This window comes from Lontra canadensis, unplaced genomic scaffold, assembly GCF_010015895.1.
Source record: "Lontra canadensis isolate GAN:19392208 unplaced genomic scaffold, GSC_riverotter_1.0 scaffold66, whole genome shotgun sequence".
NCBI classification, from domain to species: domain Eukaryota; kingdom Metazoa; phylum Chordata; class Mammalia; order Carnivora; family Mustelidae; genus Lontra; species Lontra canadensis.
The window spans coordinates 11798321-11825436 of record NW_022631060.1 but is presented as its reverse complement, the minus strand read 5'-3'; the positions used below and the strand labels follow the sequence as shown (position 1 = coordinate 11825436).

Here is a 27116-nt window from a genome sequence, read left to right as displayed (position 1 = left end):
GTTGATCAGCAGCCCCTGCCCCACCGCCCAGCACCATGTGAAGCTTTTGCTGCACCTCGTGAAACGCTCTCCCGCCCAGAGCTGTGGGTCTACCTCCCTCACCTGCCTGAAGTCCTCAGCACTGCCTGACCCTCCCTGCCCACCTCCACAGGGACACAAGTGTCATGAAGGCAGGGATCTCGGAACAGAATGTTTTGTACGTAGATGGATTCCAAGCCCTCCGAAGAACATGTAGCACACAGCAGGTGCTCAACTGAAATGAAGCTAGTTTAATAAGCAATGAGTATCCATAAAGGTATTTCTGGAGGGAAAAGTGCATCTGGAAATGAACCGCTCACAGTTCTCTCTGTGCAAGAATGACAAGAAAGTTTCATGGCTGACTGGACACATGTCCATACTGTTTAAATTCTTTTCAAGGTTGTTGGGTCCCCCCAAAATGGTTACCCCAATAATGGGTCCATGATTAAAGGAGCGAGACTGATACAAAGCGAAAGCCAAGCAAAGCTTTATTTCGTGCCAAACATCAAGAATCAGACCAACCATCAAACAGACCAGCCGGGGCCCCCCCTTACAGAGAGGGTGACCCCTCCCTGCTTTTCAGACTAACTTTTATAGAGCAAAGGCCATGTGGTTGGGCCTGGCCACATGCAGGTGGCCAATGAAATTGTAACACACACAGAAAGCTGCACAGTCATGCTAGGCGACCAACTGAATTACAATTTACCCTAGTAGACATTTGAACCTGCCTATCACCTAGTTCAGCATTGGCGCACAAAAGGTGCCCAAAGGACGGGGCCCACACTCCTTGGTAGCTAGGGAGACAGTACGCGCCCCCAATGACTGGATACCTCCACCTGGCCTGACCCACCCTTGTATTTGGACTTTGTTACCTGGGACTGGTTTCCGGGACTTATTTTTAAGTGAGTTCCCCGGGGGGGGGGCGGTGCAGAATCAATTTAAGTTTTACAACAAAATGGCAGTTCAACCCGGGTGGGGCCGCTCTGGCGGAATAGATCCTTAAAAGGTAAGGAAGAATTGGTTTATTGATAGTTGGTTAAGAATTTTACAGCATGGGGCGCCTGGGTGGCTCCGTGGGTTAAGCCGCTGCCTTCGGCTCGGGTCATGATCCCAGGGTCCTGGGATCGAGCCCCGCGTCGGGCTCTCTGCTCAGCGGGGAGCCTGCTTCCTCCTCTCTCTCCGCCTGCCTCTCTGCCTGCTTGTGATCTCTGTCAAATAAATAAATAAAATCTTTAAAAAAAAAGAATTTTACAGCATGAATGGAGGCGACAATTTTTCAAATTTTAAAAAAATTGTTGTTGGTTATTTTATGATCACCAAAAATGGATTTTTCCACTTTGAGAGAAAACAAAGAGCTCCAGGTAAAGTTCCTGGTAAAGTGACAAGAGACTCCACATGTAGCTATTACCCAAGCCTCCAACAACTGGCAGCCTTTTGCAGAGCCCTGGAGACCCTCGAAGGAACCCTGCCCTAGCGCTCTTCTCTAAGGAGGAAAGACAAACCAAGGGGCAAGACAACACGGAAGGTCCATTTATTCAATAGCAGCTTCGGAAAGGAATCCTCGAGACAGTGAGGGGATGTACTTCCCCGTCTCTGCCTCACTCCTCTCCCACACGCCTCTGTCCTTCGCAGGCTAGAGCCTGATGCAGACGTGACTGTCTTCGATGTACTTACACAAGGCCTTGGAAGGCACAGTCTGGAGGTGCAGACGGACGGGACATTTGTAAAAGTGGGACAGCAGAGTCTCACTGTAGCCCGCCAGGAAGTAGAACTTGGGTGCAGGCAGCTGCCCAGGACCAGGACACAGATCTCCAGCCGGTTAGCCTGGCGCTTTAGGACCAGCTGGTCGGCCAGACACCTTGGGAAAGTGCCCAGCATGAACTTCCGGAGGAAAACGTCCTCCACTCTTCGCTCTGAAGCATGGTCCTCCCTACCCAGGTTACCTGAAAGGAGAAGGGCACCTTGAAGACCCAGCACAAACTCCAGCGGGAACACCCAAGGCCTGTCACCCCCAGCCTGGCTTCTTCTCTCTTCTACAAGTGGAATGAAAAGAAAAACACTTGCAAGTTCAAAGTACATTATTTCATTACATTCACAAGCAAAGCCTGTGAAATAGGTATTATCGGCTATCCTGGTTTTACCAAAGGGAAGACGGAGGCCTTAGCAGGACATGAAACTCAGATGATCCTTTCCTGTCTAGACCTTTTCCACTCTTTCTGGACCATTTACAGAAGCACTGGCCATCCCTTGGCCCAGAGAGATGAGGCCGCCAGCTACTCTGAGACTGGGGACAGGAGCTCTCTCACCAGCCAGGGCCATAGCCTCGACCAGGGGATTTTCAAAGTAGATCCTGAAATTCCTACACCTCAAAAGTTCAGTATGTGTGAAGAGTCTCCACACCCATCCCCAGACCTCGTCACCCATCCCCAGATCCCCAGATCCTGAAACCCCTACACCTCATAGCATATGCATGAAGTCTCCATGCCCAGCGCCAGACCTTAGAGCCAGAACCTGGAAAGGGTGGGGGACAGGAATCTGTATTTTAAGTTCTCTAGACAGATGGATCTCAAAACACCCAAGCTGAGAAGCCTCATACTGAGCAAAACACAGCGATCCTCATTAGTCCCCGTAGTTATGTTCTATGGAGTCAGCATGAGCAATGAGCAATGAACCCTCACTCCTAGAGTATCTACGGGGTTAGGTTTCTGCATGCCCTGGTTTGAGTCACATCAATATGTAACCTTGTTTCCCGCATATTTTTGCTTTAAGACCCCTTGTTTAATACATACGACACTTAACCCTCAACTCTCTGCCCACAGCATTAGAACTCATGCCTGAAGGAAGCTTATTGACACCCATATTTTCTCCCCAGTGTAGGTCACACCTTTCTTGTGCCTCACACATCAGCATTAGGGCTATTTTAAAGCAGTGAAGCCACCGACAGAAAGCCTGAAACTGCAAACGTGGGCACTAATGGACCTCGAAAAGGTGTTCGAAAGAACACCTGTTTACAGCAGGAGCGGAAACAAGAAGGCAGCGCCCTCGGTGGGAAAGGCGTGTGCAGGGTGACTGCTCGGTCCCACGGTGATGTGGGACTATGAAATCTGAGCATGAAGCCCTCTGAACAAGCCGGAGTTGGATCAGGCCTTGCGCATGTGTTTATCTGGTGTCCGTGTGACAGCCATGACCAAGAACTCCATCCTCAGGCCCCCAGCACCATGACCCCACACCTGTGTAAAGCGAGAGCCAGCCCTTGCGGTGGGCGATGTGGTGCTGTGTGTGCGCGTCCTTGTAGGTCACCGGCTTGTCCCCCTTGCCCACTCTGACTCAGGCTGCCTGGTCCTAGAAGCACAGAGGGGCCGTGACTCTGCATGTCCAACGACCCAGGCGACCGTCCCAACGCCCCGCCCCTGGCCCCTAAGGTCCCCGACTACACTGCCCCCGGCTTCGCACACAGGTCCCCAACCCCTCCGCACCCCCACCCCACCGCCCCAGGCCCTCGGATCCCTACACTCCCAGCTCTTGGTGATGAGAGAGCAGGAGGCTGGCTGAAAACAAAGCAAAAGCTGGCACCTTGACCCCCTCTCCACCTGCTCCCCTCAGTAATATGTGTCACATTCCTCAGGCACCCCTGACTGCCATAAACGAGAAACAAATAGTTAACTTGCAGAGATCACAATCCTGCAAGACAGAGTCTCCCTTGGTTTACAAATGTACTTGAGATTTACAACAAAGAAGTTACCTTATCAATAGCCCAATTTCCAGAGGCACATAACTCAGTTCCTTGAGCCCTAATGTCACCCTCCCCTCCATAAACAAAACTGAAGTAGGCTGAGGTAGAAGGAAAAGTAAATAAAGTTAAATTTCTTCTAAACCTAAATCTCAGTAATAAGGACGCTTTGATAGCAGGAAGGTAACATTCTACCAGGAGACTCCCAATTGTCTTTATGTTAGTGCCTCCTTAGAGGGAAAGCGGCCTTGGCTTGATAGTAACCAGGCCTTCAATATCCTGATAGTCTTCTTTACCCCAATAGCCCTTCTGAACACCCCTTTGTCCTCACCTACCCAATTCCTGTGTATATAACCAGCCACTCCTCACATGCCTGGCGCAGCATCTCCGTCTGCCCACGGGTCCTGTCCCCGTGCTCTAATAAACCACATGTTTGCACGTCTTAAGAATTCTTTCTTAGCCGTCGGCTCCGAACCTCACCCCCACGGAACCTCACCTAGGTTCGAGAACTTCATCATTGGCACCCAGACCCTAACCCTTCCACACAAATTCAGCGCCCCCAAACACAAACCCTAACCCTCACCCTCACCATAACCCTCCCCCCAAATCAGCCCTCTGGGAAGGTCTCCACACTGCCAGCAGGTAAGACCCACAAAGCTCCTGGGCCCCAACCCTAACCCTAGTCATAGCTCTGGTACTACCCACACCTTCAAAGCCTAGGTCTGAAAAACAGGGGCTTCGGGAACGCTGACCAACACGGGAAGATTCAGCCAGTGACACAAAAGGAAACCCTGCCATTTGGAAGACTGAGATGGAGCGGTAGCGGGAGGATTTTGAAGGAAAACCTTAGACAAGGCACGTTCACCGCCCCCATGAACACAAACCCTAACCCTAATTCCTAACCCTAACCCTGACCTAATCTGTTCTTTTTTTTTTTTTAAGGTTGTACTTATTTGAGAGAGAGAGTGAAAGAGCACAGAGGCAGAGGGAGGAGCCAACCCCTTGCAGAGCAGGGAGCCCAACATGGGGCTAACTCCCAGGCCCCCGGGATCATGACCCAAGTGGAGCCGAAGGCAGACACTGAATAGGCCATCCGGTTGCCCTCTGTTTCTTAATTCAGAGCTTAACGCTGACTTAGGAAAGCACCCTTGCCTGACATTTCCACTATTAAGAGGAGGCGCTACTCTCCCGGATGGGGCAGGATTATCAGTAAACACTGTTACGTCAAGGAAATGAAGACAGAGTTCATGTTCTTTGAACTTGGAAGAACACTCTGTTTCCTTGGCCCCATTTTAGTCAACGGCACAGGCTACAACTGCTGTGTGCCGTTTGCAGAGGTAGCCCGGCAGCTGAGGCGCAGAAACGACCAGAACTCCGGCAGCTTTTACGTATGAGACATAATCATTGCAAAACCAAATAAATTGCTTGAAAGAAAGGGTGCTGAGCTTAGAAGCCAACAAAGCCAGATTTTCAATATGTCACATATATGAACTTAAATACTTCGCAGGCTTTTGACAAAATGGCACTTGAGTTAGCTGAGCTCAAACAAGCACAAGCAGCCACTGATGTCACAGAAGGCGGTGTCACGGGCTTGGAGCACCAAAGTCACCGCTTGAAAATACTGGGTGTGTCTGCACAGAGAAACGGCCTCGCTTGGCACAGCTTTCCAGACACCACTGCCTGCACACGAAATGCAAGTCCGACTCAGAACTAGTGCTACTACTAGAATATTTTTCACCAAAACCTGATGAATCCAGTTGTAGGTGACGTGCATATGTGTGATTCGAATATAGTGATGATGCAAAATAAGAAATTTCTTTTCAGCCTCATTGCCAGCAAAACTGTAAGCTCTGAATCCTATGAAACCATGCACAGCTATACTGCCAACCGGCAGAGTCTGGACACCAAGTTTGGGGTTGTGTGTCCTGAAGGCACAGCCACAATGAGAACAGGGCTCCGAGCATCCCAGAGTGTCAAGCAGGCACCAGGACCTCAGCCAACACCCTGCTCTCCTCAGTGTCCATGCCTTTCCTGAGGAACGTCAGCTGACCAAGCGGTGTGCTTGGAGAGGCAGTGAGCCTGTGGCTTGCACACCAGTGCATGTGTTGGACTCAGGATTATGCTCTCTCTCGTGCATCGTACGGGGCTCATCATGAGCAGATGCCAACAGAATGTCGGATACAATGGCCGTGAGGGGAGGGGTCCAGCCGAGAACATCTGGCCACAGAGGAGCTCCTCTTGTCTCCCCCAGCTCATTGACTCCATGAATCAGTCTGACAAATTGCCTGACACCTTCGATATGTAATGGGCTTAACGTTTCTGTGCAGGAACAGGAGGCCACTTAGCCTCACTAGGACACAGAAGGTTGTGAGGCACAAGCCATCGTTCAAACACTGAAAGAACCGGGGCTCTGCGGATCGTGAAGACAAATACCATAATTAACAAATACTGTCTTGGTGTTTGCACATCTGTGAAAATTGTACCAAACACCTTATGAACTCACAGAATGTGGGCTTTGGGGGTAGAATGTTTTGAGTATGATTTTTGATCAAATAAAGATCCATCCCTGAAAAGTTAATGGATGCTGAACATGTTGGTTCCCCATTGTCAGCCAGACCGAACCAGAAAACAGCAGGCCAGGAGCCTCCCAGGGCACTGAGGAAGATACAGGGTCGTGGTGAGAGTCTGCGGAGCCAAAGGGAGGCCTCCGTCACCAGTGTCAAGGGGACACTTGTGTTCTGCTGTGTTTGCTTGAAGTGGGGTCGTGTTACAGCATGAATAAATGCTGAGGGGTGATGGACTGGAGATGTGCAAGCAAAGTCCCCATCGCTGGTAATCGGAGTCATCAGCGGAGGAGGCCTGCTCTCCATCCTCCTGGGCTGGGAGGTGGCTGGAGGGTGTGTCTCGGGCAGCCCAGCAAGGGCTGCAGGGCAGCCACCAGCAGCTTCCGCTTTCAGGGGCTGCGGTGTGGAGAAGAACAACAACCACAACCCAAAAAAAAGCTACGGGGGCACCCAGTCCACCTCCGGGAGGGACGACGCTCTGGAGACTTGGTAGGAAAACAGAGAAGGAGAAGAGCTGGGCAGGCTGGTCTCCGTTAGAGCCGGCCCTGACTGTCGGAACCACCTGCAGGGATTCAGACCACCGAGGTCCAGGCCGTACCCCCAGGAACACTGCTTCTGGGCGACGCTGAAGCCCGGGGGCTGGCATCGCTAGACATCTGCCCGGTGAGACAACAGGCGGCCAGAGACCAATACGGGGTGGGGGGTAGGGGAAGGAGACAGGCCTGGCAGAGGGAATAGTCAGTGGCATGGTAGGAACTTTGTTCAGGACAGACAGGGGCTATGCTTCTTGTGGGGAGGGCTGAGTAATGCCCAGAGCTGGGGAGTCACTAAGCTGTAACCCTTACCCTAATGTAACATCTTGGGTCAATTGTACTTCAATAATCTAATGAAATTAAATGAAGAAGGTGATGGGTCCATCAGAGCAAAGGTGAGGCCATGGCCAGGCCAGAATCCGTGATCCCTGGGGCCCCTGGGAACAGGGGCTCCACGTGGCCTCGAGCACAGTCTCACCAAGGCGGCCACATGGCTGTTACGGGTGACCTCAGTACACGTGCTCTGCCCCATACTCATGGAATCTGTGTATAAGTAGATTATCATCGCTGGGTCTTACTCCACAGCAGCCAAGAGGATTCAGAATACACCTTGTCAAGAGGACAACGGCTGTGGTCTGTGACAGACTTAGGCCCAGCTAGAGACGAGTGAGGGACAGGGTGACCAAGGGTTACACACACACCAGAGTAATCAAGCCAGAGCACTTTGGGGAAGGTGGAAACCGTCCCCAGATGCTGAATGAGGAGCCCCTCGGCGGCTAAACCCATGAGTCCTCTCGGGCACCCGAGGACGCCATCAGCCACCAGGTGGCAGCAGGGGACAGGAGAGGGCCAGAGTCCCAGCCGGGAATGGCGGCTCCTGGGCAGGTCTGGCTGGGGACCTAGACATCTCAGGCCCGCAGCTCCATTCTAACATCTAAGCACCCCCACCCCATCCTAGGTTCCCAGGGCTGGCCTTGCTGCAGAAGGAGGCTATGTCTCAGTATGCGGCCCCCTCCCCGCCCCACACAGTGGTGGGATACTCCCACCAGGCCCCAGGCTGGTCTGGCTCTTGGCCCCTCAGTCTCTCGGAGGCACCTCCTCACGCTGGACCTTACTGTCCACTTGAGCTTCCTGCGGCCCTGGCCCATCTCCCACCACCCAGATCCACAGGCCCAGGAAGCCCCCGCCCCTGGCCCGGGGAGACCCTCAGGCATGTTAAGCAGAGGGGGGACCCACAAAAGAAAGACCTGAGCCCAACCCCAGACCCCACCACTCTCAGCCACAAAGCAGGCATGGCCAGAGGCCTGCGGCGTCCTGGCCCCTCCTGTCCTTCCCCACTGACTTGACATCCCCCTCCCACAGTGCCCCCAGCCTTCCACTGCTGACACCCGGGGAGCGGGGTGAGGACACGCCCCCCGGCTGCCCAGGTGTTGACGGGCAGCTTGTCCCGCCTCCAGCCCAGGAGTGGCATAAAGCCGGCCGAGGCAGCTGCCAAGGGACCGCTGTCTGCCATGAAGGGGAGCAGCACCCTCCTGCTGGCGGCCCTCGTCCTGCTCTGCTCCTGGGGTGAGTCTGTGCTTCTGTCAGCAGGGCCCCTGTTTGGGGGATGGAGGGGGGCCTAGGCAGCTGAAAACCCAGGCACCAGGTCCCTCGCAGGGAGGGCTACAGCCTCGGCAGGGGCCCTATCAGTTTCCATCACAGAACACCCTGATGCCCCTGCCAAGCCCAGCCCCGCGCAGCCCAGCTCCAACCTCCCCCCCAGCCCTATCGTCACCAACCCAGCCCAGCCTGACCCCCACACTCCAAGCCCCAGGTCAGCCAACCCCACATGGAGGGGAAGTCCCAGCTGCGTGAGGGAGTGGAGTCCTTCCCTAGAGACTCCGGGGAACCCAGAGTGGAGGGAGGAAGCAGAGGAGGGGTCCGTGGGCAGGTAGGGGTGGGGTCTGTCACGGAGGAAGATCTGGGGGAGGTAAGGAGGGATGCGGAAGGTCTAGAGGCCGAGGCTGGAGTTCTGGGAAGTCTGGGGTCGTGGGCGGGAAAGCCACCTCCTGTCCTGGTGCCATCCCTCCCTCACCACACAGGGCTGGCCACCGGGGAGGACAGCAGTGAGTTTTTCATGGACTTCCTGCAAACGCTGCTGGTGGGGTCCCCCGAGGAGCTCTACGAGGGGCCCCTGAGCAAGTACAACGTCAATGCAGACGCCAAGGCCGCCCTGACCGAGCTCAAGTCCTGCATAGACGACCTCCAGCCCATGCACAAGGCGGAGCTGGTCAAGCTGCTGGTACCGGGGCTGGGGGGCGGGGGCACCCAGGTCCCTAAATGCCCATGGCCCCAGCAGGACCCACGGCCCCACCCTACTGGCCCTCCGCCAAATGCCATGGCTCCTGATTATCCCCCAATGCGCCTACAGACACCCTGACCGGCCGTAGTAGGTGGGAGTGGATGTCCCAGACCTCACTCCCCACAGAGCCCCTCAGCTTCCCCTACACATACACGCATGCATGGGCACACCTGCACACAAGTGCACACACACACCCACGCAGGTGCACGCCCCACTTCCCCAGCGGCTAGGAGAGGTAGGAGAGGACTGGCTGAAATGGGCCAGAGGCTACTGTCCCCCAGGGGCTGACCCGGGTCTGCCTGCCCAGTGGAGATGGCACTTTCTGGTTATTGCTCACCGAGGACGGGACCCCCAGCCCTGTCGTCCCACACCTGTCTGTCTTCCAGGTGCAAGTGCTGGGCAGCGAAGATGAGGCCTAGCAGAGCCCAGTCACGGCTCCAGGCAGCCACAGGACCAGCTACACAAGCAGCCAAGGCCACGCCATCCCACTACCACTTCCCCATGTGTGAATTTACCCTAATACTGTTCAGTCAATAAAGCGTCCCGCAGCTCCACTCCGGGCGCCTGTCTCTCCCCACACTCAGGGACACAACTACACGCACACGGAAATTCACACACACAGGGTTGCACCCACAGAGCGTGCAGGTACAAGTAGCCCCACGCAGAGGGCAGACCCACCAGACACCCGTGCAGACGAAGCAGACAGACAGACAGGCGGGTGGGTGGACACAGGACACAGGAAGGCCTGCAGAGGCAGTGGTGGGATGCAGGGCGCAGGGCCCCAGAGCAGGGAGGGGCAAAGGGCCCCAGGCAGAGGACGTGGTCGGGACTGGGAGGCCCGGCTGGGGCTGCTCTGCATCTGAAGGCTGTCATTCCAAGACACAAACGCACAAAGGCACAGGTCAGGGGTTGAAAGCGTCTCCCTCAAGTCACCCAAGAAAAGAGTCTACCTGCAGACCAGAGCCGCAACCCCAAGAGGAACTTGGACAAAGTCAAGAAGAAAGCGTATCTGCTTCTGAGGGCAGCCATGCTCCGAGGGGCGGGCACAACCAGCAGGGGCATGGGAGGGAGAGCAGCAGCTCCCCACCCCAATGCCCCAGCCAGCACCAACCCTACACTCACCTTGAATCCCAGGATCCTGACTGCTGGAGACTTCCTGTGTCTCAGTTCCCCTCCCCCCGGATCAGTGGTCCTCACTGGGGGTCAGGCTGACTAGGTTCTTCTCTGCCCCTCACAACTTTCACACCCCTGCCACTCCAGTTCTGGGCCCCGTGACCTCCATGTTCAGTACAGAACCTTGCTGTCCCTTTTCCTGTCCTCCAAACCTCTGCCCCTCCCATCACAAAGGAGTGGAGCAAAGTCCCAACCTGAACCATGCCTGGTGAGGGTGGGGGTTCCCTGGGCAGAGGCCATTGTCTCCATCACACAAATGGTGATCTAGAACCCACCGTCCCACAGAGCCACATTCTAGAGCTTGGGGCTAGGACCCCTCCCCAATTCTCCAAGCCCCCCAGGGAGAGGAGAAAGAGGAAGAGGCCTTCCTCTCCATGCCCCTTTCTCGGGAACTCCCTGGCACTGAGGCCAGAGTGACAGGACCACTTCTGAGGAGGCCTGGTCCATAGGTTGCTCTGAAAGCAGCTCCTGGACCAGAGGTGAGGACCCTTCTGGAGCCGCCTTCCCCCCATGGCACAGCCTCACCCAGGAACTTCCCATCTTTGCCTACCGCTCCTTGCCCAGCAGTGCCCAGAGTCCTCTGAGTAGGAGGAACCTGCCCAGAGCCGCTTAGAACCAGGGAGGGGTGGTCTGCGAGGGCTGGAAGAGACAGTCCTTCTGGGCATGTACACAAGGGCCTGGTGCTCCTCCTCTCCAGGGTTGGTGGGGGTACAGAAGGCCCCCTACTCGAAGCAGAAGTTCTGTAAGTCTGGGCCCAGCTCAAGACCTCACTGAGGAGACTGTGGCCTGAAATTCTGCCTATCAGTGGGGACAAAGCAGGGATGGGGTTAGGAGTCGGGTCTTCCCAGCACCTGGTCACCCTCCCCTCCATGGACAGAGCCAGCCATGGCAGAGGAAGTATGGGTGGGCACCTGGAGGCCCCATCGCCCCCGGGGGCCCATCATGGCCCTCTACAGCAGCCCAGGGCCCAAGTACCTGATTCCACCCACCACAGGTAAGTGCCTGGGAGCCTGGAATGGGTCTGGGGAGGATTTGGGGGGATCTGGGAAGCGCCTGGAATGAGGCTGGTGCAGGTCCGGGGAGAGTGTAGGGATGGTCTGGGAGGTCTGAGGGGTGGGTGTGTGGGGTGGGGCTGAGGGCTCATCCCTGGCTCGCAGCCCATGAACCCCTCTGGGGCCAATAGGGTGGGGACAAGGATGGTGTCTGGTTCCAGGCTGCTCAGAGCCCCTGTCCCACAGGATTTGTGAGGCACACGCCCACCAAGCTGCGCGCACCAGCCTACAGTTTCCGGGGGGCCCCCATGCTCCTGGCAGAGAACTGCTCCCCAGGGCCCCGCTACAGTGTGAACCCCAAGATACTGAGGACGGGCAAGGACCTCGGCCCTGCCTACTCCATCCTGGGGCGCTATCGCACCAAGACCATCACGACCCCTGGCCCTGGTAAGGGACTCTGGGGCCCCCGCAGCCCTGCCCAACTCTGCCGACGGCTACTGTGTGTCCTATTAACAGCAGGGCAGTAAGGGAACACAGGCGTCCTGGGCCTCCTATCCCCTCATCTGCCTCACAAGGGACACCAGCAGGCCCGAGGCAGCGTAGGGGACCCTCTAGCCCAACTCCGACCCGAGCTTTTCTTGGCCTGAGTCCCGGCACCAGGCCCACAACAGAGCCTGCCCTTTTCCCTCCAAAGCCGCAGCTGTCCCCTGATTCCTGCAGCCCCGGACATCCCTGACCAACCTCAGGCACCATCTGTACGGGGACCGGGAAGCCCTGCACCTGCAGTGTTGGGGGACTTCCTGGGCCGGATGCGCAGCCCGTCTGCATGGTCCTTTCCCTCCCAGCACACCCTCCACTCCTTTCCCGAGCCAGGTGACTACTTTCCAGAGAAATCTAGCAAGCACGTGTTTGACTCAGCACCCAGCCACTCCATTTCCGCCCGGACCAAGACCTTTCGAGTGGACAGCACCCCAGGTGTGCAGCAGCCCTGGCAGCCAACATCCAGCTGGGCTGGGGACGCTGGCAGGGGCGCGGGGGGCTGGGGGAGCGGGGACAGGGCAGCCTGATGGCCGCTCTCCTGGAGGCGAAAGGCCCCAGGGAAGGAGCCAGTGGAGAGTCTGGATGCTGGCTTCTGTCCAGCCTGAGACTCAATGCCCATGTGCCCCGCAGGCCCGGCCGCCTACATGCTGCCTGTGGTGATGGGGCCCCACACTGTCGGCAAGGCCTCCCAGCCCTCATTCTCCATCAAGGGTCGCAGCAAGCTGGGCAGCTTCAGTGACGACCTGCACAAGGCAAGGGTCCCCCTGCCAGGGCACAGCACAGTTCATCCCCCAGGGGTGGCCCCTCTGGCCCCGTCGCCCAGATCCCACCAGAGTGAAGCTGGTCAGATCTTCATCCTCTGGGCCCTGCCACATGCCTGGCACCACCCTGTCGCACCCCCACCCACACACACCCCAGGTTCCAGTCTAGGGGTGAGGAGAGGCAGACATTGGACAGGGGTACAGACACTGATAGTGCTGAGGAGGGTTGAGCAGGGCAGTGGCCTTTGCTGAAGGGAGGACAAGGAGCAGCCTTTGATAAAGCAGCATGCAGGAAGATGGGAAGAAAAGCTATGAGATATTTTGGGGGAGGAGGGCTCCAGCTGCAGAAATAGCCAGTGCAAAGGCCCTGGGGTGGGCATGTGTCCGGGAGCCTGAGGAGCCTGGGGAGAAGGCCAAGGTGGCATCCCAGCACTACTGACCTTGCCCACCCATCCCATGGCCATCAAGTACCACAGGACAGAGTCCCAGCTGGAAAGGGGCCTCTCTGGCACACACCAAAGCAACCAGCCTGGGACTGGCACACAGGGGTCTCTTTTCCAGAGCGAGGCTGCCGTGGAAGGGCCACGTCCCACACAGAAGAGGTCATCCCCACAGGATGACTATTCTGTGGAGACAACAGGGACCCCTGACACACAGACATACAGTGGCTCAAACGTGAAGCCCATGGCCCGATGCTGGCACCCCGCCCCCTGCCAGAAGTAGCATGCCCAGGCAGGCTGAGGCTCTCTGAGCCTCTTTCACCTCCTAGACCCCAGGTCCTGCAGCCTACCGCCAGACGGACGTGCAGGTGACGAAGCCCAAGGCTCCACAGTACACCATGGCAGCCCGAGCGGAGGCCCCAGGGGACAAGACCCTCAAGCCGGGACCGGGAGCTCACAGCCCTGAGAAGGTCCAGGAAGAACAGGGCCTGGAGGGGTGGGATGAGGGGTTGGGGGGGGATCACAGTGAGGAGGGAGTGGGGACGGCAGTGGTCACAACCCAGTGGGGAGGGGTTGTAGGGCACCGCCCGGGGTGGGGCGGCACAGCCTGGGGACCAGGAGCCCACAGTCCTGAGAAGGTCCAGGAAGAACACGACCCAGAGGGGTGGGGGCACAGCCTGGGGAGCAGGGACCACAGGCCAGAATGGTTGGGTTACTGGGGACACAACCCCAGGGTGGGGGGATTTGCAGGGGTAGGGCCTGGCGGGGCACAGGCAAGAGGACTTGAGTAGCTGGGGAGCACGCCCAGAGTGGTTGTGGCGGGGAAGAGCCCGTGGGGGTCCCAGTGGCCAGCCTGGCAAGTGCCAGCCTGGCATGCTAGGCATCCAGGGCACACCACTGCCCCAGGGTCAGGTCCTGCCTCCCCAGAAAGCAGGGGCATTCACCATGCACCAGCCTCCGTGTTTAAACCCGGCGGCGTGGACTTGCTGCCGGTCACCTTGGCCCAGGCTCAGGAGGGACAGTGAAGCTACTGCCAGCAGCTCAAGCCCCAGGACGGCGGAGTCTGTTGGGCGGGGCAGGAATGCCAACTCTTCTCACAGCCTCTCCTCTCCCAGGTGACAGTGACCAAGCCCTGTGCCCCTGTCGTCACCTTCGGCATCAAACATTCCGACTACATGACACCACTGGTGGTGGATGTGGAATAGCCCCGGGCCCACCCTAGCCGGATGCCCAGAGCCTCTGCACAGCACAGCCACCGCTGGAGATGCCCTGGGTGTGGCCTCTGGGTGTGGGCTCGCGCGGCGGCCTCCACCAGGTGGGCTGCGGCCTGCAGGGCAGAGCTTGTTTGGACAGTCGTGACCAGTTACTTTTTCTATGCTTTCCCATTTGCTTATCTTGTTTCCTGCTGTGCCCAGATATTTAATAAATCACAGATTGCATTAGTGACGAACTGGTCTTGGCTGTGGAATCAAGCTTTGCTAGAAAAGGGGCTCCTGCCTCAGTGGCTGGGTCCTCTCCTGGCTTCCAGGGACTGGGGTCTGAGCAGAGAGGGGGGCTTGGGACCTTGGACCCCATGCCACACCTGCCCTTCTAGTTCTGCCACAGGCCCTGCACTTCACATCTCATCCTACACTCCGAGGATGGTCACACCAGCACCTGTCTCCTTCCGTGGGGCCTGCTCCCTGCGTGACAGACCCGCCCCTGTGAGCTCTGTGCCCCGCCCCTTGAATCTGGACTAGAATCTGTGCCCACCCTCAAGGAAGCAGTACTGCATGACCCGAGGCTAGCCTGTGGGACCTACAAAGGAGACAGCCCCTCTGTGGAGCAGAGGCAGCCCCTTCCCTTTGCTCCCTCCAGCACCAGCCGCCGTGGTGGAGGTGCGCGCTCCGCACTCGGTGAGGCCACGGCGGCATCCAGGCAGCCAGCACGCCGCCCTCAGCCTGCAGGTACCTGAGCAAACCTTCAGAGGACAACAGCCCCAGGCTCCGTCTGCAGCCCAGGCCTTAATGTTCTAGGCGGAGGGCCAACCCCACCATGCCCGTCTTGAATGCCAGCCACACTAACTGTAAGACACGAATTACTGTACTTGTGACTAAGGTTTCAGGTGATGTTGAGAGCAAAGGCAACACAGGAAGCACAAGGATGTGGGCCGGGAAGGGGGTATCTGAATGAAGCCAAAGCCAGGCATCTCCAGAGGCTACCCGGAGTGCAAGGCCAGGCCTTGGGCACTGGAGCGTCGACTTCACCACAGCCCTGCGGAAAGGTCACTGTGAAGACCGTAGGGCGGCCGCCCCCACCTGTCATCCCTGCGAGCCCACCAGCCGTATCGGAACGAAGCACAGTATGGCTGCTGCTCCTCACCCCTCACCCCCTCACCCCTCACTCTGCTGCCCCTCCCCCCTCCCCCCCTCACCCCTCACTCTGCTGCCCCTCCCCCCTCACCCCCTCACCCCTCACTCTGCTGCCCCTCCCCACATGAGGCTGTGTTCTGAGCTCCATTTATTCATTTAACCCTTGGGGTTACACAAACTCGGCAGAGAAAGTGACAAGCCTGTGACCACCGCCTGAGGTGGGGGTGGGAGGGACACGTGAGGACCAGGGCAGGGACAGGTAGAACCAGAGAGGGCAGGATGTGGGGTCCAGACCACCAGCATCCATGGCCAGTCTGTGGACCAGGGTGAGCTCCAGACGAAACTCTCAAGCACCCAAGAAAACGAGGACACCAAAAGACTGTTTACTTCATCATGAAGCTGTTTATTCCAAGTTTCTATGGTTAAAAGTCTTGTCCTTGAATTGTAGGATAGAGCCTGGCAGTGGGCATAGGCTGGGCCCTGAGGTCCTCTTTCTTTCAGTGGCTTCAGGGACCAATTTCAGCAGACCGCACAGCAGTAGTGCGAGTGCCGCAGAAGGGGCAGGAGGGCGGAAGGCCGCACAGGCCACCCAGGGCACAACAGAGCTGCCACACCCCCATCGTGGAATCCATCCCAATACAATCAGAATGAGAAACGAAAAGGTAAACCAGAAAGGAACTAAAACCCAGACCCCAAAATAGCTGGAAGGACCACAAAGAGCCGTGGAAGTGGGGGTGGGGAGGCAGATGGGGCTTTAGGAGAGAACACAGCAGCCTGAGGTGTCAGGGGGACAGCAGAAAGCACCCGTCAAGACTATCCAAAACACAAAATCTAATCTAGCCCGCATCGAACCCATAGCATGGTACAGCTCCCACAGCCGAGCTACGTCATCAGGAAGAGGTCAGCAGCACAGGCCTGGGTGGGGACACAGAGTGTGGGTGCAAATGGAGACACTACAAAGGCCTAGTATGCTTGGTGGTCAACCAGAGGACATGCCCCCGTGGCAAGCCTTAACATGAGATCGCTAACTCAAAGCCAGAGTGCGTGGGGACTGGGGAGGGAGGCAGGACCATGGGGGCCTGAGAAGGAATGTCAAGGTGTCAGGAGAAACAGCAAAGCCCCCCAGACAAGGAGGCAGGTAAGCTGACCTCCCCGCATGAGAACTAGCACCCGGAGGGACCTGGGCAAGTCGGAACAGAGCACTCAGGAGGAGGAAAGTAGGCTCCCCTCCTCCGGGAGGCTGAGTGGCCCAGCAGGTACAATAGAGAAGCTGCTACGGTGACCATGTGAGGAGAGGCCAGGCTTGCGCGACGGACAAGAGACAGGAAGAGCAGAAGGGAGAGCAGGGAGCAGCGGCAGGGAAAGGGAGGTGACCGGAGCCAAGGTGCGGTCACTGTATGGGAGTCACACAGGGGACTGCACAGCGGGCAGTGCGGGGCAGCGCCAACAGTCCTCTGGGAGTCAGGGGAGTGACCAGGCAGGCAGGAGATGGCAACAAGGACAGAGAAGAACGCACAGCTGACCGATCGCCTCTCACGTGTGCTTATGCACAACGAGGGTGCCGACACCTCACCATGGGGTAGGAAGCCGCTGGCCCAGCTGGGCCTGTGCTTCTGTCTGTGTGAACATGGGGCTGGCCAAGCGGGCAGGGAGTGCCCAGGGAGAGGCACGCATGGAGGGCAGTCTGCAGAGGCCGGGCGGAGGGACTAAGAGTTCCCTCACTAAGGGATGCTCACTGTCGAAGGGCCTCACGTGACCCTCAAAGCGACCCGCAGATCCTATAGAGAGAGCCCTTGTAGGGAAGCCTCCTGTCTTGACCCATAGAGCGCCTCCCCCCAACACACACCCTGCCTGACTCCAGGATGCCAGAGGGAACTGCTTCTAGACGTCTGGTCTCCCCAAATCCATCTCTGGTGTTGGCCAGACCGTGAATCCTGAGAAAACGGGACTTCATGCCCACTGATACAAGACTGTGAGATCCAGAAGCATCAGAGCCCAGTGCCTCCAGTCAAGGTTGCAGTCCACTTCTTCATCCAAAACACCCTGCCCTCCCCCGAGGCTGACCTGCCCTTGCCCAGCAGCCCAGATGAGCTGCCACGTCTAGCCCCCAACAGTAGCTGCCATCTCTGAGCTGAGGTGATGGTGCTCCAACTTCACTGCCAAACCCCCCTTCCTGTGTCGGCACCTCAGGCATCAGACGTGGCCTTACCCAGAGATGTGGATGGGGCAGGGCCCCAAGATATCAAAGCCCCAAGGGATAAGGGAAGGGCTGCTGGCCACAGGTAGCCGTGTCCCGGATTCCCACAGGCTCTGCTCACACTGGACTCTGCCTTCTCACACCCACAGCAGCACAGGTGGGTGGGCGTTGGTTTCCGCAAGAAAGAGAGACCCTTCGGGGCATGGGGCCAGCCAGTATGAGCTCACTCGGTCAGAGGCAGCCGGGAACTCCAGCCACACAGGAAGAAAATTCCCAAGCCACGATCATCATTTCAAAGGACTATTTTGTAGGTGGGTCCTCTGGAGCCTAGGACACCAGGTAGGGGAAGGCCCTGGTTGCCCCAGGCACCCACAGAAGTCAGCTCCTCGTGGCTCACGTCCTTGCCCTTGACAGAAGATAGGAGAGGATGAAGAAGGCCACGATGAGGCCCATGGCCATACCACACAGAAGCTTCCGGTTGTCTCGCCCAGACCTCGCCATTGTGGAAAAGCGCTTCACGCTCCCCGTGAGCAGGCCTGTCATGCTTGTGAAATCCGAGTCCTGAGGGAGGAATCCCAGCAAGGTCACACAGGGGCAGCACCTCCACGACTGCCACGCAGGTGCCACAAGCAACACCAGGGGCCGGCACAGCAGGCACCATGGGGCAGAGCTGACCGCGATGCCCGCGCACACTGCAGACCCTTACCATGCTGTCCAGGTACCGGTTCTGGTCTTCTGCATCCCTATCGATGTCCAGGGCCAGCTGGTCAGGACACAGGGGGGGCAAGGTCAGGTCAGAGAAGGCACACCAGATGGCACCTGACCCCCCAGGAGACCAGCAGACCCTGCCAACAACTCTGCCAGGCACAGTGCCCCCAGCAGAGATCAGGAGATCCAGCTGCCCCCCTGGACCTCACAGACGAGAGCTGCCACGGAGGAGACAAGGAAGATGGGAGCTACCTGAAACCCTTCCCAGCCTCGACCCTCCCTCTGGTCCCCACTCCAGAGTGCCAGGTGGAGAGGAGGCAGCACCACCACTGACCGATTTGAGCCTGGTGACCTTGGACGCCAAGCTGTCGGCCATCCGCTTATTCTCCCGGTCTAGAATCTCCTCCACAGCGGCAGGACTCTGAGCTGTCGGAAGGGACAGTCTGAGTGGGGGGACGTCTACCTGTGGGCCCGGCCCTGGACCCGTGCCCATCAGCCCTTCGTGGCCCCAGGGCGCTCACTCCAGCTCTATCCGACAAGCTGGAAGTCTCAGAGGACTGGGCTCCCGGCTGTCACGCAGGTCCAACTCACAGCCAGGGTCAGGCACAGGGACCTCACCGTGTGGGCACCTGCCGTGTGAGCAGACCGCCTGTGAACACAGCCAAGCCGCGACGGCCAGGTGCCCCAAAGGCTTCAGGCCTACCAGCACTTTCGGAGACTGAGACAGAACCTGTCCGCTCCCTCCACAGACGTCACCAAGTTACAGGGGCCCGTCCTCCGAAAAACGACTAACTCTGGCCCCGGGGGACGCCGCAGAAGGGGCCCTGCAGGGACGACCTGTGCGCTGGCTCCGGAGCAGCCGACGAGCGACCGAGGGGGAACAACGGGGAGGAGAGCTCCGCGACACCAAAGAACGGGCTGAGGTCCACTGAGGTCTGCGCGCCTCTGCACCCCACACCCTACGTGGCACCCGGAGCACGGTCCGTGCGGAGACCTGACACGGGACTAGTGCGAGGCCTGGGGATTCCGAATTCCTGTCCCCTCAGGGGGTCAGAACCACCTCCCCCGCGGCCCGGACGCCTCGGCGGGCCGGACCCGACCGCGGCACAGCCCCACAAGTTGCCGTGGGCGCACCGCACAGAAAGGGACGCTGACGCCCTACAAACCGCTCCGCGCTCGCCCAACCGCGCAGTCCCAGCGGCCCGGCGACACGGGCATCGGCGGCCCGCTTCCCGGGTGAGAACAGGAGCTCTCGGGACGCCAAGCCCCCTCTCCCAGCGCCAGCTTCCGGGGCCCCAGAAGCGCTCACCACGAGCCCAGTCCGCCATCGCGCCCGGCCCCGGCCCGCGTCAGCCGCGCGGCCACGGCCCCCGCGGACGTGGCGCAGTCCCGGGCAGGAACCTCCGACCCCGCCGCTTCCGCTCGGGCCGCCGACTTCCTGCCGGCCTCCGGCCCACGTCCGGTCTGGGGAGGGGGCGGGCCGCGGGTGCTTTCCCTACCAATGACGGCGTGGAGGCGTGGACAGACACCTCTACCGGCCAATCGCGCGGAAGACCGAGCCTCGTCCTACCCGCGAGCGCTCCCGGGCCCCTCCGCCGCGAGGGAGGCTGGAAGGGGCCGCCGCGGGCGCTCGACCCCGCCCAGGCTGCGGTGCGCATCCAGGCCGCGGCAGCTGCTTGTGGGACTAGGTGGAGACCAGTGCCGGCCCCAGCGAGCGCTGCCGAAGATGCAGGGGTGACGCGTTCCGCAGGAAAACGAAGCCAGACGGGAGGTGGGCGTGCGGGGACAGGAGGAGCCAGGGCTTCCCGCCTCCGCACTCGGCACCGGGAACGGGCCTGGCGCGGGGCCGACGGCCCACAGGGGCTTGTTGCACGGTGCATGCCGACGCGCCGTGCCGTGAAGCGCTCCCGACAGCGCGCGGACCCCGGGACGTCCAGCTCGCTGCCTTTCGTAAGAGGACACGGGCCAGGCCGCCCTGCGTCTGGGCTGCACACCCGGGACGCTGCGGCGCACGGTCAGGCTTTGCCTTCACCTGACCCTCAGCATTCTCCGCCTTCGTGGAGCTGCAGGGACGTGTTTCTCTCGCCCACCGCGGCCATCCCCGTCTTGGAACCGGCCGCTCCTTTTGCTTTGAGTGACCTTCCCCCAGATCACTTCTTTTCGTCCGGTCTCCGCAGAGATGGCGCGGACTCGACCCGGACCCCTCTGCGGCCCACCGCGAGTCCCGGATGTCCGTGTTCCCTCGTCTTCCCTTTCGGGACACGAGCCCTGCGAAAGCAGCAAGCTGGCCCTCAGCAGGCCCTCCAGCCCCCACTGAACACGCCGAGGGGTCCGGGGCTGCAGAGTCCTTCCCGCCTCTGCGCATCAAGAGGGCCGCGGGAGGGCGGCGCGGCGGGCTAGGGTCCTCCCCTGCGGGCAGCTCGGGCCCAAGAAGCAGGGGTCCCTAGGAGGGTCAGGGGCGACTGGGCCCCAGGCTAACAATCACCCAGTAAGACCTTTGAAAACCCCGCCGACCCGCCGGCTAAACCAAGCTCCAGTCAGCTGACCCAGCTCGCCACCTTAAGGAACGCGCGGCCCTCGCCCCGCCCCGCCCCGCCCCGCCCCGCCGCGCTGCGCGGCGCACCCAGTCCCGGCGCCCCCTGCTCGCAGCCCTGGTCCCGCCCCGCGGCGCGGCGCGGCGCGTCCGGTCCCGGCGTCCTCCGCGCGCAACCCTGGCCCCGCCCCGCGGCGAGACGCGCACGGTCCCGGCGTCCCCCTGCGGCGCGGCGCGGCGCGCACGGTCCGGGCTTCCCCCGCGCGCCGGGGCAGGGCGGGGCGGCTGGACACTGCCGGGAGCGGCTGAGCGAAGCCGCTCCCGCCTGCCCGGCGCGGGAGCCCGCGAGCGCCATGGAGCCCCGGGTGGTTGCGGATGCTGTGGAGGCGGGGGAGGAGGACGTGATTATGGAGGCTCTGCGCACGTACAACCGGGAGGTGAGCGAGGGCCGCGAACGGGGTCCTCGCCAGGGAGGGGCGGGGCGGGGCCCGCGTCGTGGCCGGCCCTGAGCGTGTGTGCGCGGCCAGGGGCGGGCGGCGGGGCGCGCGACGCGCGGTGAGGAGTTTCGGGGAGAGGCTGGGTGCACACCCCGAGGGCCGCTGTGCGCTGTCGGCCCAGGAGTCCTGTGCCCTCGCGCCCCCACCCGCTGAGCTCCCGCGTCTCCCCGCAGAACTCCCAGAGCTTCACGTTTGAGGACGCCCAGCAGCAGGATCGGAAGGTGGGTGCGGGTCGGGGGGAAGGGGCAGGCGTGGGTGGCCCGGGGAAGGGGCCTGCTGGAGCCGCTCCTCTCCCTGCCCGCAGAGGCTGGCGGAGCTGCTGGGCTCGGTCTTGGAGCGGGGCCTGCCGCCCTCCCGCCGCGTCACCTGGCTGCAGAGCATCCGCATCCTGTCCCGGGATCGCAGCTGCCTGGACCCCTTCACCAGCCGCCAGAGTCTGCAGGCCCTTGCCCGCTATGCCGGCGTCGCCTTGGAGGAGTCGGTCCCCGAGCCTCTGGACGTGGACGTTGTCCTCGAGTCCCTCAAGTGCCTGTGCAACCTCGTGCTCAGCAGCCCTGTGGCGCAGGTGCTGGCGGCAGAGGCCCGCCTGGTGGTGAGGCTGGCAGAGCGCGTGGGGCTGGGCCACCAGACCAGCTTCCCGCACGACGTCCAGTTCTTTGACTTGCGCCTCCTGTTCTTGCTCACGGCACTTCGCACGGACGTGCGGCAGCAGCTGTTTCAGGACCTGCAGGGGGTGCGCCTGCTGACCGGCGCGCTGCAGCTGACCCTGGGACTGATCCCCGGGGAGAGCCCGCCGGAGCTCCTTCCTCCCCAGGAGACCGAGCGGGCCATGGAGATCCTCAAAGTGCTGTTCAACATCACCTTTGACTCCGTCAAGAGGGAGGTGGACGAGGTGAGGACGGACCTGCACCCACAGGGCTTCACGGTGTGGGCGCTTCCTGGCTTTGTCTGCCTGGAGGGCACCTGCCGGTGTCCAGGTATCTGATGGGGAGAGGACGGTGGAGTTCTCAGCCTGTCTGGAGGAGGCGAGGAGATGCACGTTGTGGGCAGAGGGCCCGAAGGACGTTTCTAAGAGAGATGGAGTGTGTGTGGCTGTGTGGCTCCTGCAGCGTGGCAGGAGGGCGTTTGGGGCACCGGGAGGCCATGAGCGTGGGGCTGGAGTGCACTGTGACTTTGTCCTGAGAGGACCTACACTGGATTGAGGAAATGTCGTCAGGGTGTGTAGAAGAGGACGGGGTGATATGTGCGGGAGAGGAGAGTCAAGGTCCGTGTACATGACCCCGGAGTGGGGCTTCCGCTCACGGGAACCCCTTTCTCTTCGGTCAGGAAGATGCTGCCCGTTACCGGCACTTGGGGACCATCCTGCGGCACTGTGTGATGGTCGCTGCTGCTGGAGACCGCACGGAGGAGTTCCACGGGTGAGGGGGGCCTGTTAGATGGAAGGGAGGTGTGCTCGTGTGTCTGCCGAGCGGTTCCCAGCCCTGGCTGGGACCGACGTCAGCATGTGACCAGGGTGAGGGGTACGGATCTGAGAATGGGAACGTCTCTCTGGAAGCGGAGTAGTAGCGACGGGTGGTGCTGTGCTCACAGGGTAGCGTGCTTCCTTCTCTCCGTCTCCGTGACCTGTGCCTAGGCGGGTTCTAGTTTTCCAGAGATGGTCTGCGGTGCTTCAGCCCAGACAGAGCCTGGCAGGGAGGGCATCTGCAGACAGTGCCCCCTTCCTTAGGAGCTCACCCCACCGAGTGGAAACACTGCCCTCAGCTCTGGGCTCTGGTTCCTGTCGCCAAGCCCCCAGTCACTAGTTCCTGTCATGTGTGGCCTCTGTGGGGGCATCAAGGGTTGTACCTACACTGGGGATCGGACTCAGCAAGCTCTCCTCCCCGTCTGTCCTTAGGCACGCGGTGAACCTCCTGGGGAACTTGCCCCTTAAGTGTCTGGATGTTCTCCTTACCCTGGAGCCGCGAGAAGGCTCCCTGGAGTTCCTAGGAGCCAACATGGATGTGATTCGTGTTCTCCTCAGCTTCCTGGAGAAGCGTCTGCACCAGGTGGGCAGAGGGACCTGATGTGGGGGCTCCTCAGTGGCTCTGACGTTCCCAGGCAGCCATGGTCGCTGCTTTAACAGTCCAGATTGCAGAGTGGAGATCAGCCTGGCAGGGTGATTCGGGTGATTTCTGCGGCTGCTCTGTGGTCCAGCTTGGCAGACCCTGAGAAACGGGGGCGCGCGTGTGCGCGCGCACGCTCTCTCTGTCTCTCACACGCACGCAGACTCACACGTGCTTTTGCGGGTTTTTTCTTTTTTCTGGTTATCGTGATGAGTTTTCTAAGTCAAACAAAGAACTTACTTTTTACAGCTGTCTGTGGATGTCTTTTGAGTCCTTGCTTGTGGCCTAAGAGTCTTAGTGTTGCGACATTCAGCAGCTCTTGGGAACGAGCAGTTGTGTCTGGGATCCCTGAGGGGACCCAGAGGCATCTTGAGCCAGAGGCTCCTGCACGCAGGACATTGGGGGCCAGACCTCTGACCAGCTCCTCTGGGAGCTCGCAGACATCACGCAGGCCGCAGCCCGCACTGCAGTGAGACTGGGTGGACCCCTTGGGAACCCATGTTGCTCGTGCGTGCCGGGAGCGGAGTCACGTGCGTCGAATGTGACGTCTGTGACTGTCCCTACCGCGACTGCTGCTAGGCTTAGGGTCCAGGGAGGTAAGTGGGGGGAGGCCAGCAGCTGTTTGCTGTCTGAGTCTGTGAAGCCCACAGAGGAGGGATTTTTGTTGTGTTCTGCGCGCTGTCTTTTGAGGACCGGTCGTGTGTCCTTGCTGTGCTAACGGCCGCGAACAACTTTGGCGTACAGGTAAGGAGGGTGGCGTAGCTGGGTGACTTGCCCAAGTCGCAGAACACACATGAGCACGCCTCAGGGAAGTTCCCGCTGTGGCCCTCTTGAAGCTCACACAGCTCCCCACTGCCCATTCCTGGCCCCTCAGCTGACTGACCGTGGCAAGGCCTCTCCTGAATGCCTCCTGCCGGGACGGGCCTTTGGGGGGGTGGGGCGCGCGTGCGCATCAGTCACCACCCCACCCCTGGCCTCGCGTCAGGTGGGGACACAGCCCCAGTGACAGAGGCTCCTCTGCAGACGCACAGGCTGAAGGAAAGCGTGGCCCCTGTGCTGAGCGTGCTGACGGAGTGTGCCCGCGTGCACCGGCCCGCCAGGAAGTTCCTGAAGGCACAGGTATGGGCGGGGCCGGGGGGTGGAGCTGGGGCGCCCCCCCCACAGACCCCAGCCTCTGCAGGCCCAGGCTGCCTCCCCAGGTGCTGCCCCCGCTGCGGGACGTGAGGACCCGGCCCGAGGTTGGTGAGTTGTTGCGGAACAAGCTTGTCCGCCTCATGACGCACCTGGACACGGACGTGAAGAGAGTGGCCGCCGAGTTCCTGTTTGTGCTGTGCTCCGAGAGTGGTGAGTGCTGCGATCCAGCCCCCGCCTTTCCCTCCCAGCCACCTTCGCACACTGACCTCTGCCCTGCCCCTCAGTGCCCCGGTTCATCAAGTACACGGGCTACGGGAATGCCGCCGGCCTCCTGGCTGCCAGGGGCCTCATGGCGGGGGGCCGGCCTGAGGGCCAGTACTCGGAGGACGAGGACACGGATACGGATGAGTACAAGGAAGCCAAGGCCAGGTGTGTGCCCCTACACCCTTGACTCCCTCACTCAGCCTAGTCCCTGTTTCCACAGCCGGCTGGAGCCACGGGCGGGTGGGACAGGAGAACAGATGGGCAGGACATGGCGAGTTAGGCCCTGACTGCATAAGTGATGTACCCTGATGTCAGGACGTTTTGTTGAGAACATGGACTGAAGGCGGCTGGGCAGTTGGGGGACCAGGAGATCCAGGTGGCAGGAGCTGGTCCACGGCTGCTCCTGGAGGGAGGCTTCCTGCCACCCCCAGGAGAATGGGTTTCTTGCCAGTCCGGGCCCAAGCAGAACGTGTGGGACTCTGCCCACCTTGTGCAGCGGCCTCCTGTCCTAGAGAGTCACTAATGCATTCCCTGCACCCCCTCCCCTGGGAAACAGCATAAACCCAGTGACCGGGAGGGTGGAGGAAAAGCCGCCCAACCCCATGGAGGGCATGACGGAGGAGCAGAAGGAGCATGAGGCCATGAAGCTGGTGAACATGTTTGACAAGCTCTCTAGGTACGTGGTGAGGCAAGGAGGGGCCCATGGCTGGGAGAAGGGAGAACAGAACCCCAGGCCTGTGTCCAGTCTTGTGAGCCCCAAGAGGTGGGGTCAGAGGTGGGCTTAGGCAAGGCTGCGTTCCTGAGGTTTCAAACAAAGGAATTGCCCCAGGAAAGACTTAGACTTGAGATTGGTGTCGTTTGTTTCGTAGGTGATGAAAATTGAGATCTCGAGAAATTAAGACTAAGGTCCCAAAGCCACTGGGTACTAGTTGGGATTCCCCAGTAAATGGGAACAGCCCGGTGGAGCACTAGGAAGTCGTCAGGGTGAGCACAACTTCCACCGCCCTCTGCCAGGCCCCTTCCCCACCTCACCGTGCTTTTCTCACAGGCACAGAGTCATCCAGCCCATGGGGATGAGTCCCCGGGGTCAGCTGACATCCCTGCAGGATGCCATTTCCGAGACCATGGAGGGGCAGCTCTCTTCGGAACCCGACTCTGACCCCGACTGAGGACCGCAGTCTTCTGTTCTCCCTTCAGAACTGGTGCTGCTTCCAGAGATGTCTTGGGACTGTGACCCGGGGAAGCCACGTCCCTCTCTCCAGCTTGGAGATCCCTTGCTCTTTACTTCCAAAGTTCTGTTAATGATTTGTCTCTGGCCCAATTTCTTAGCTTTAGGACTGTGAGGGCCTTGTCCCGCTGCAACTCTGGGAACTCAGCCTTGATTTCCGCAGATGAAGTAGTCTTGTGTGTGCTGAGAGGCTGCTGCCTGGGGACAGAGGCTTGGCGGGGGCCCACACAAGCATGTCCAGGTCTGGCAGGCTTTCCCAGAGCTTCCAAGCGCTGCAGTTCACAGGAAAAGAACTGGCTAGAGCTGTGTGTACTAACGTCAGAAACATATTTCCAAGGTACACTCTGCTCTTCGTGTCCCCACTGAGCTCAGGACTGGTAGCCTCTTATGCATCCGTGGTCCTCGCTCAGCTGTCTGCTATAGTGTCCACAGCGCCCAAGCTCTCACTGGTTGTGACAGTGGACTACTGACCTTCCCACTGGTGTAGTCCATAACCATAAATACATGAAGGGAAGTGTACTTCGTAAAGCCCTAAGTTTGGATTTCTGTCACCTGCCACAAAATGTCACAGAAAACATCATCTTAGAATAAAGAGTCTCAAGCAAGAGCATGTGTATTGGTTTCATTTCATTCTTTTCAGAATTTGGCCTTTTTCCTAGATCATTAGTCCTGTTCTCTGTTCTTGAGGAGTCCCCAGATCCCCTCTGAGTCTGTTACATGTGCCATGGGTAGGGAAACCATGCCTAGAAGGAGGGACCACACACAAGGTAGGAGCCAGGGATCAGCAAGGTGAGCCTGGGTGCTGTCCAAGCTGGGCCTGGGGGCAACCCCAGCAGAAGGAGCCTGTGCAGGAAGTATGGGCAGGCCAGAGGCAAGCCAAGGTTTCTGAGTGAGTAACGCCTTCCGCAGCACAGAGGTTAATTTGGGGGCATTACTGGGAAGGTCTGGCGGGGCAGAGTGGGGACTGGGGTGCTGATTAGCTGCCAGAACAGAAAAGTTTCTCGGGGGGA

General features: G+C 59.7%; 4 protein-coding genes and 1 pseudogene across 4 annotated transcripts; 3 read left to right on the top strand and 2 right to left on the bottom strand.

The window, feature by feature from the left end:
* Positions 1-1651: 1651 nt before the first annotated feature.
* On the bottom strand, positions 1652-7993 carry LOC116880238 (annotated as a pseudogene).
* Positions 7994-8332: 339 nt separating this feature from the next.
* Positions 8333-9701, top strand: SCGB1C1 (secretoglobin family 1C member 1). Its single transcript, XM_032879095.1, has 3 exons — positions 8333-8411; positions 8927-9126; positions 9573-9701. The coding sequence occupies exons 1-3, from the start codon at positions 8357-8359 to the stop codon at positions 9603-9605; spliced, it is 288 nt and encodes a 95-aa protein (XP_032734986.1). The 5' UTR covers positions 8333-8356; the 3' UTR covers positions 9606-9701.
* A 963-nt stretch (positions 9702-10664) lies between these two features.
* ODF3 (outer dense fiber of sperm tails 3) lies at positions 10665-14303 on the top strand. The gene is made up of 7 exons (XM_032879093.1): positions 10665-10838; positions 11235-11353; positions 11598-11798; positions 12225-12326; positions 12522-12643; positions 13422-13562; positions 14208-14303. The coding sequence occupies exons 2-7, from the start codon at positions 11245-11247 to the stop codon at positions 14295-14297; spliced, it is 765 nt and encodes a 254-aa protein (XP_032734984.1). The 5' UTR covers positions 10665-10838; positions 11235-11244; the 3' UTR covers positions 14298-14303.
* A 3623-nt stretch (positions 14304-17926) lies between these two features.
* On the bottom strand, positions 17927-19765 carry BET1L (Bet1 golgi vesicular membrane trafficking protein like). The gene is made up of 4 exons (XM_032879888.1): positions 19658-19765; positions 18683-18774; positions 18347-18403; positions 17927-18201 (listed from the first exon to the last, which is right to left on the bottom strand). Exons 1-4 carry the CDS (start codon positions 19674-19676, stop codon positions 18034-18036), a joined length of 336 nt encoding a protein of 111 aa, XP_032735779.1. The 5' UTR covers positions 19677-19765; the 3' UTR covers positions 17927-18033.
* Positions 19766-21234: 1469 nt separating this feature from the next.
* On the top strand, positions 21235-26327 carry RIC8A (RIC8 guanine nucleotide exchange factor A). Its single transcript, XM_032879879.1, has 10 exons — positions 21235-21318; positions 21552-21599; positions 21683-22270; positions 22705-22796; positions 23273-23423; positions 24504-24599; positions 24680-24824; positions 24899-25043; positions 25435-25554; positions 25927-26327. The coding sequence occupies exons 1-10, from the start codon at positions 21235-21237 to the stop codon at positions 26045-26047; spliced, it is 1590 nt and encodes a 529-aa protein (XP_032735770.1). The 3' UTR covers positions 26048-26327.
* Positions 26328-27116: the final 789 nt, after the last annotated feature.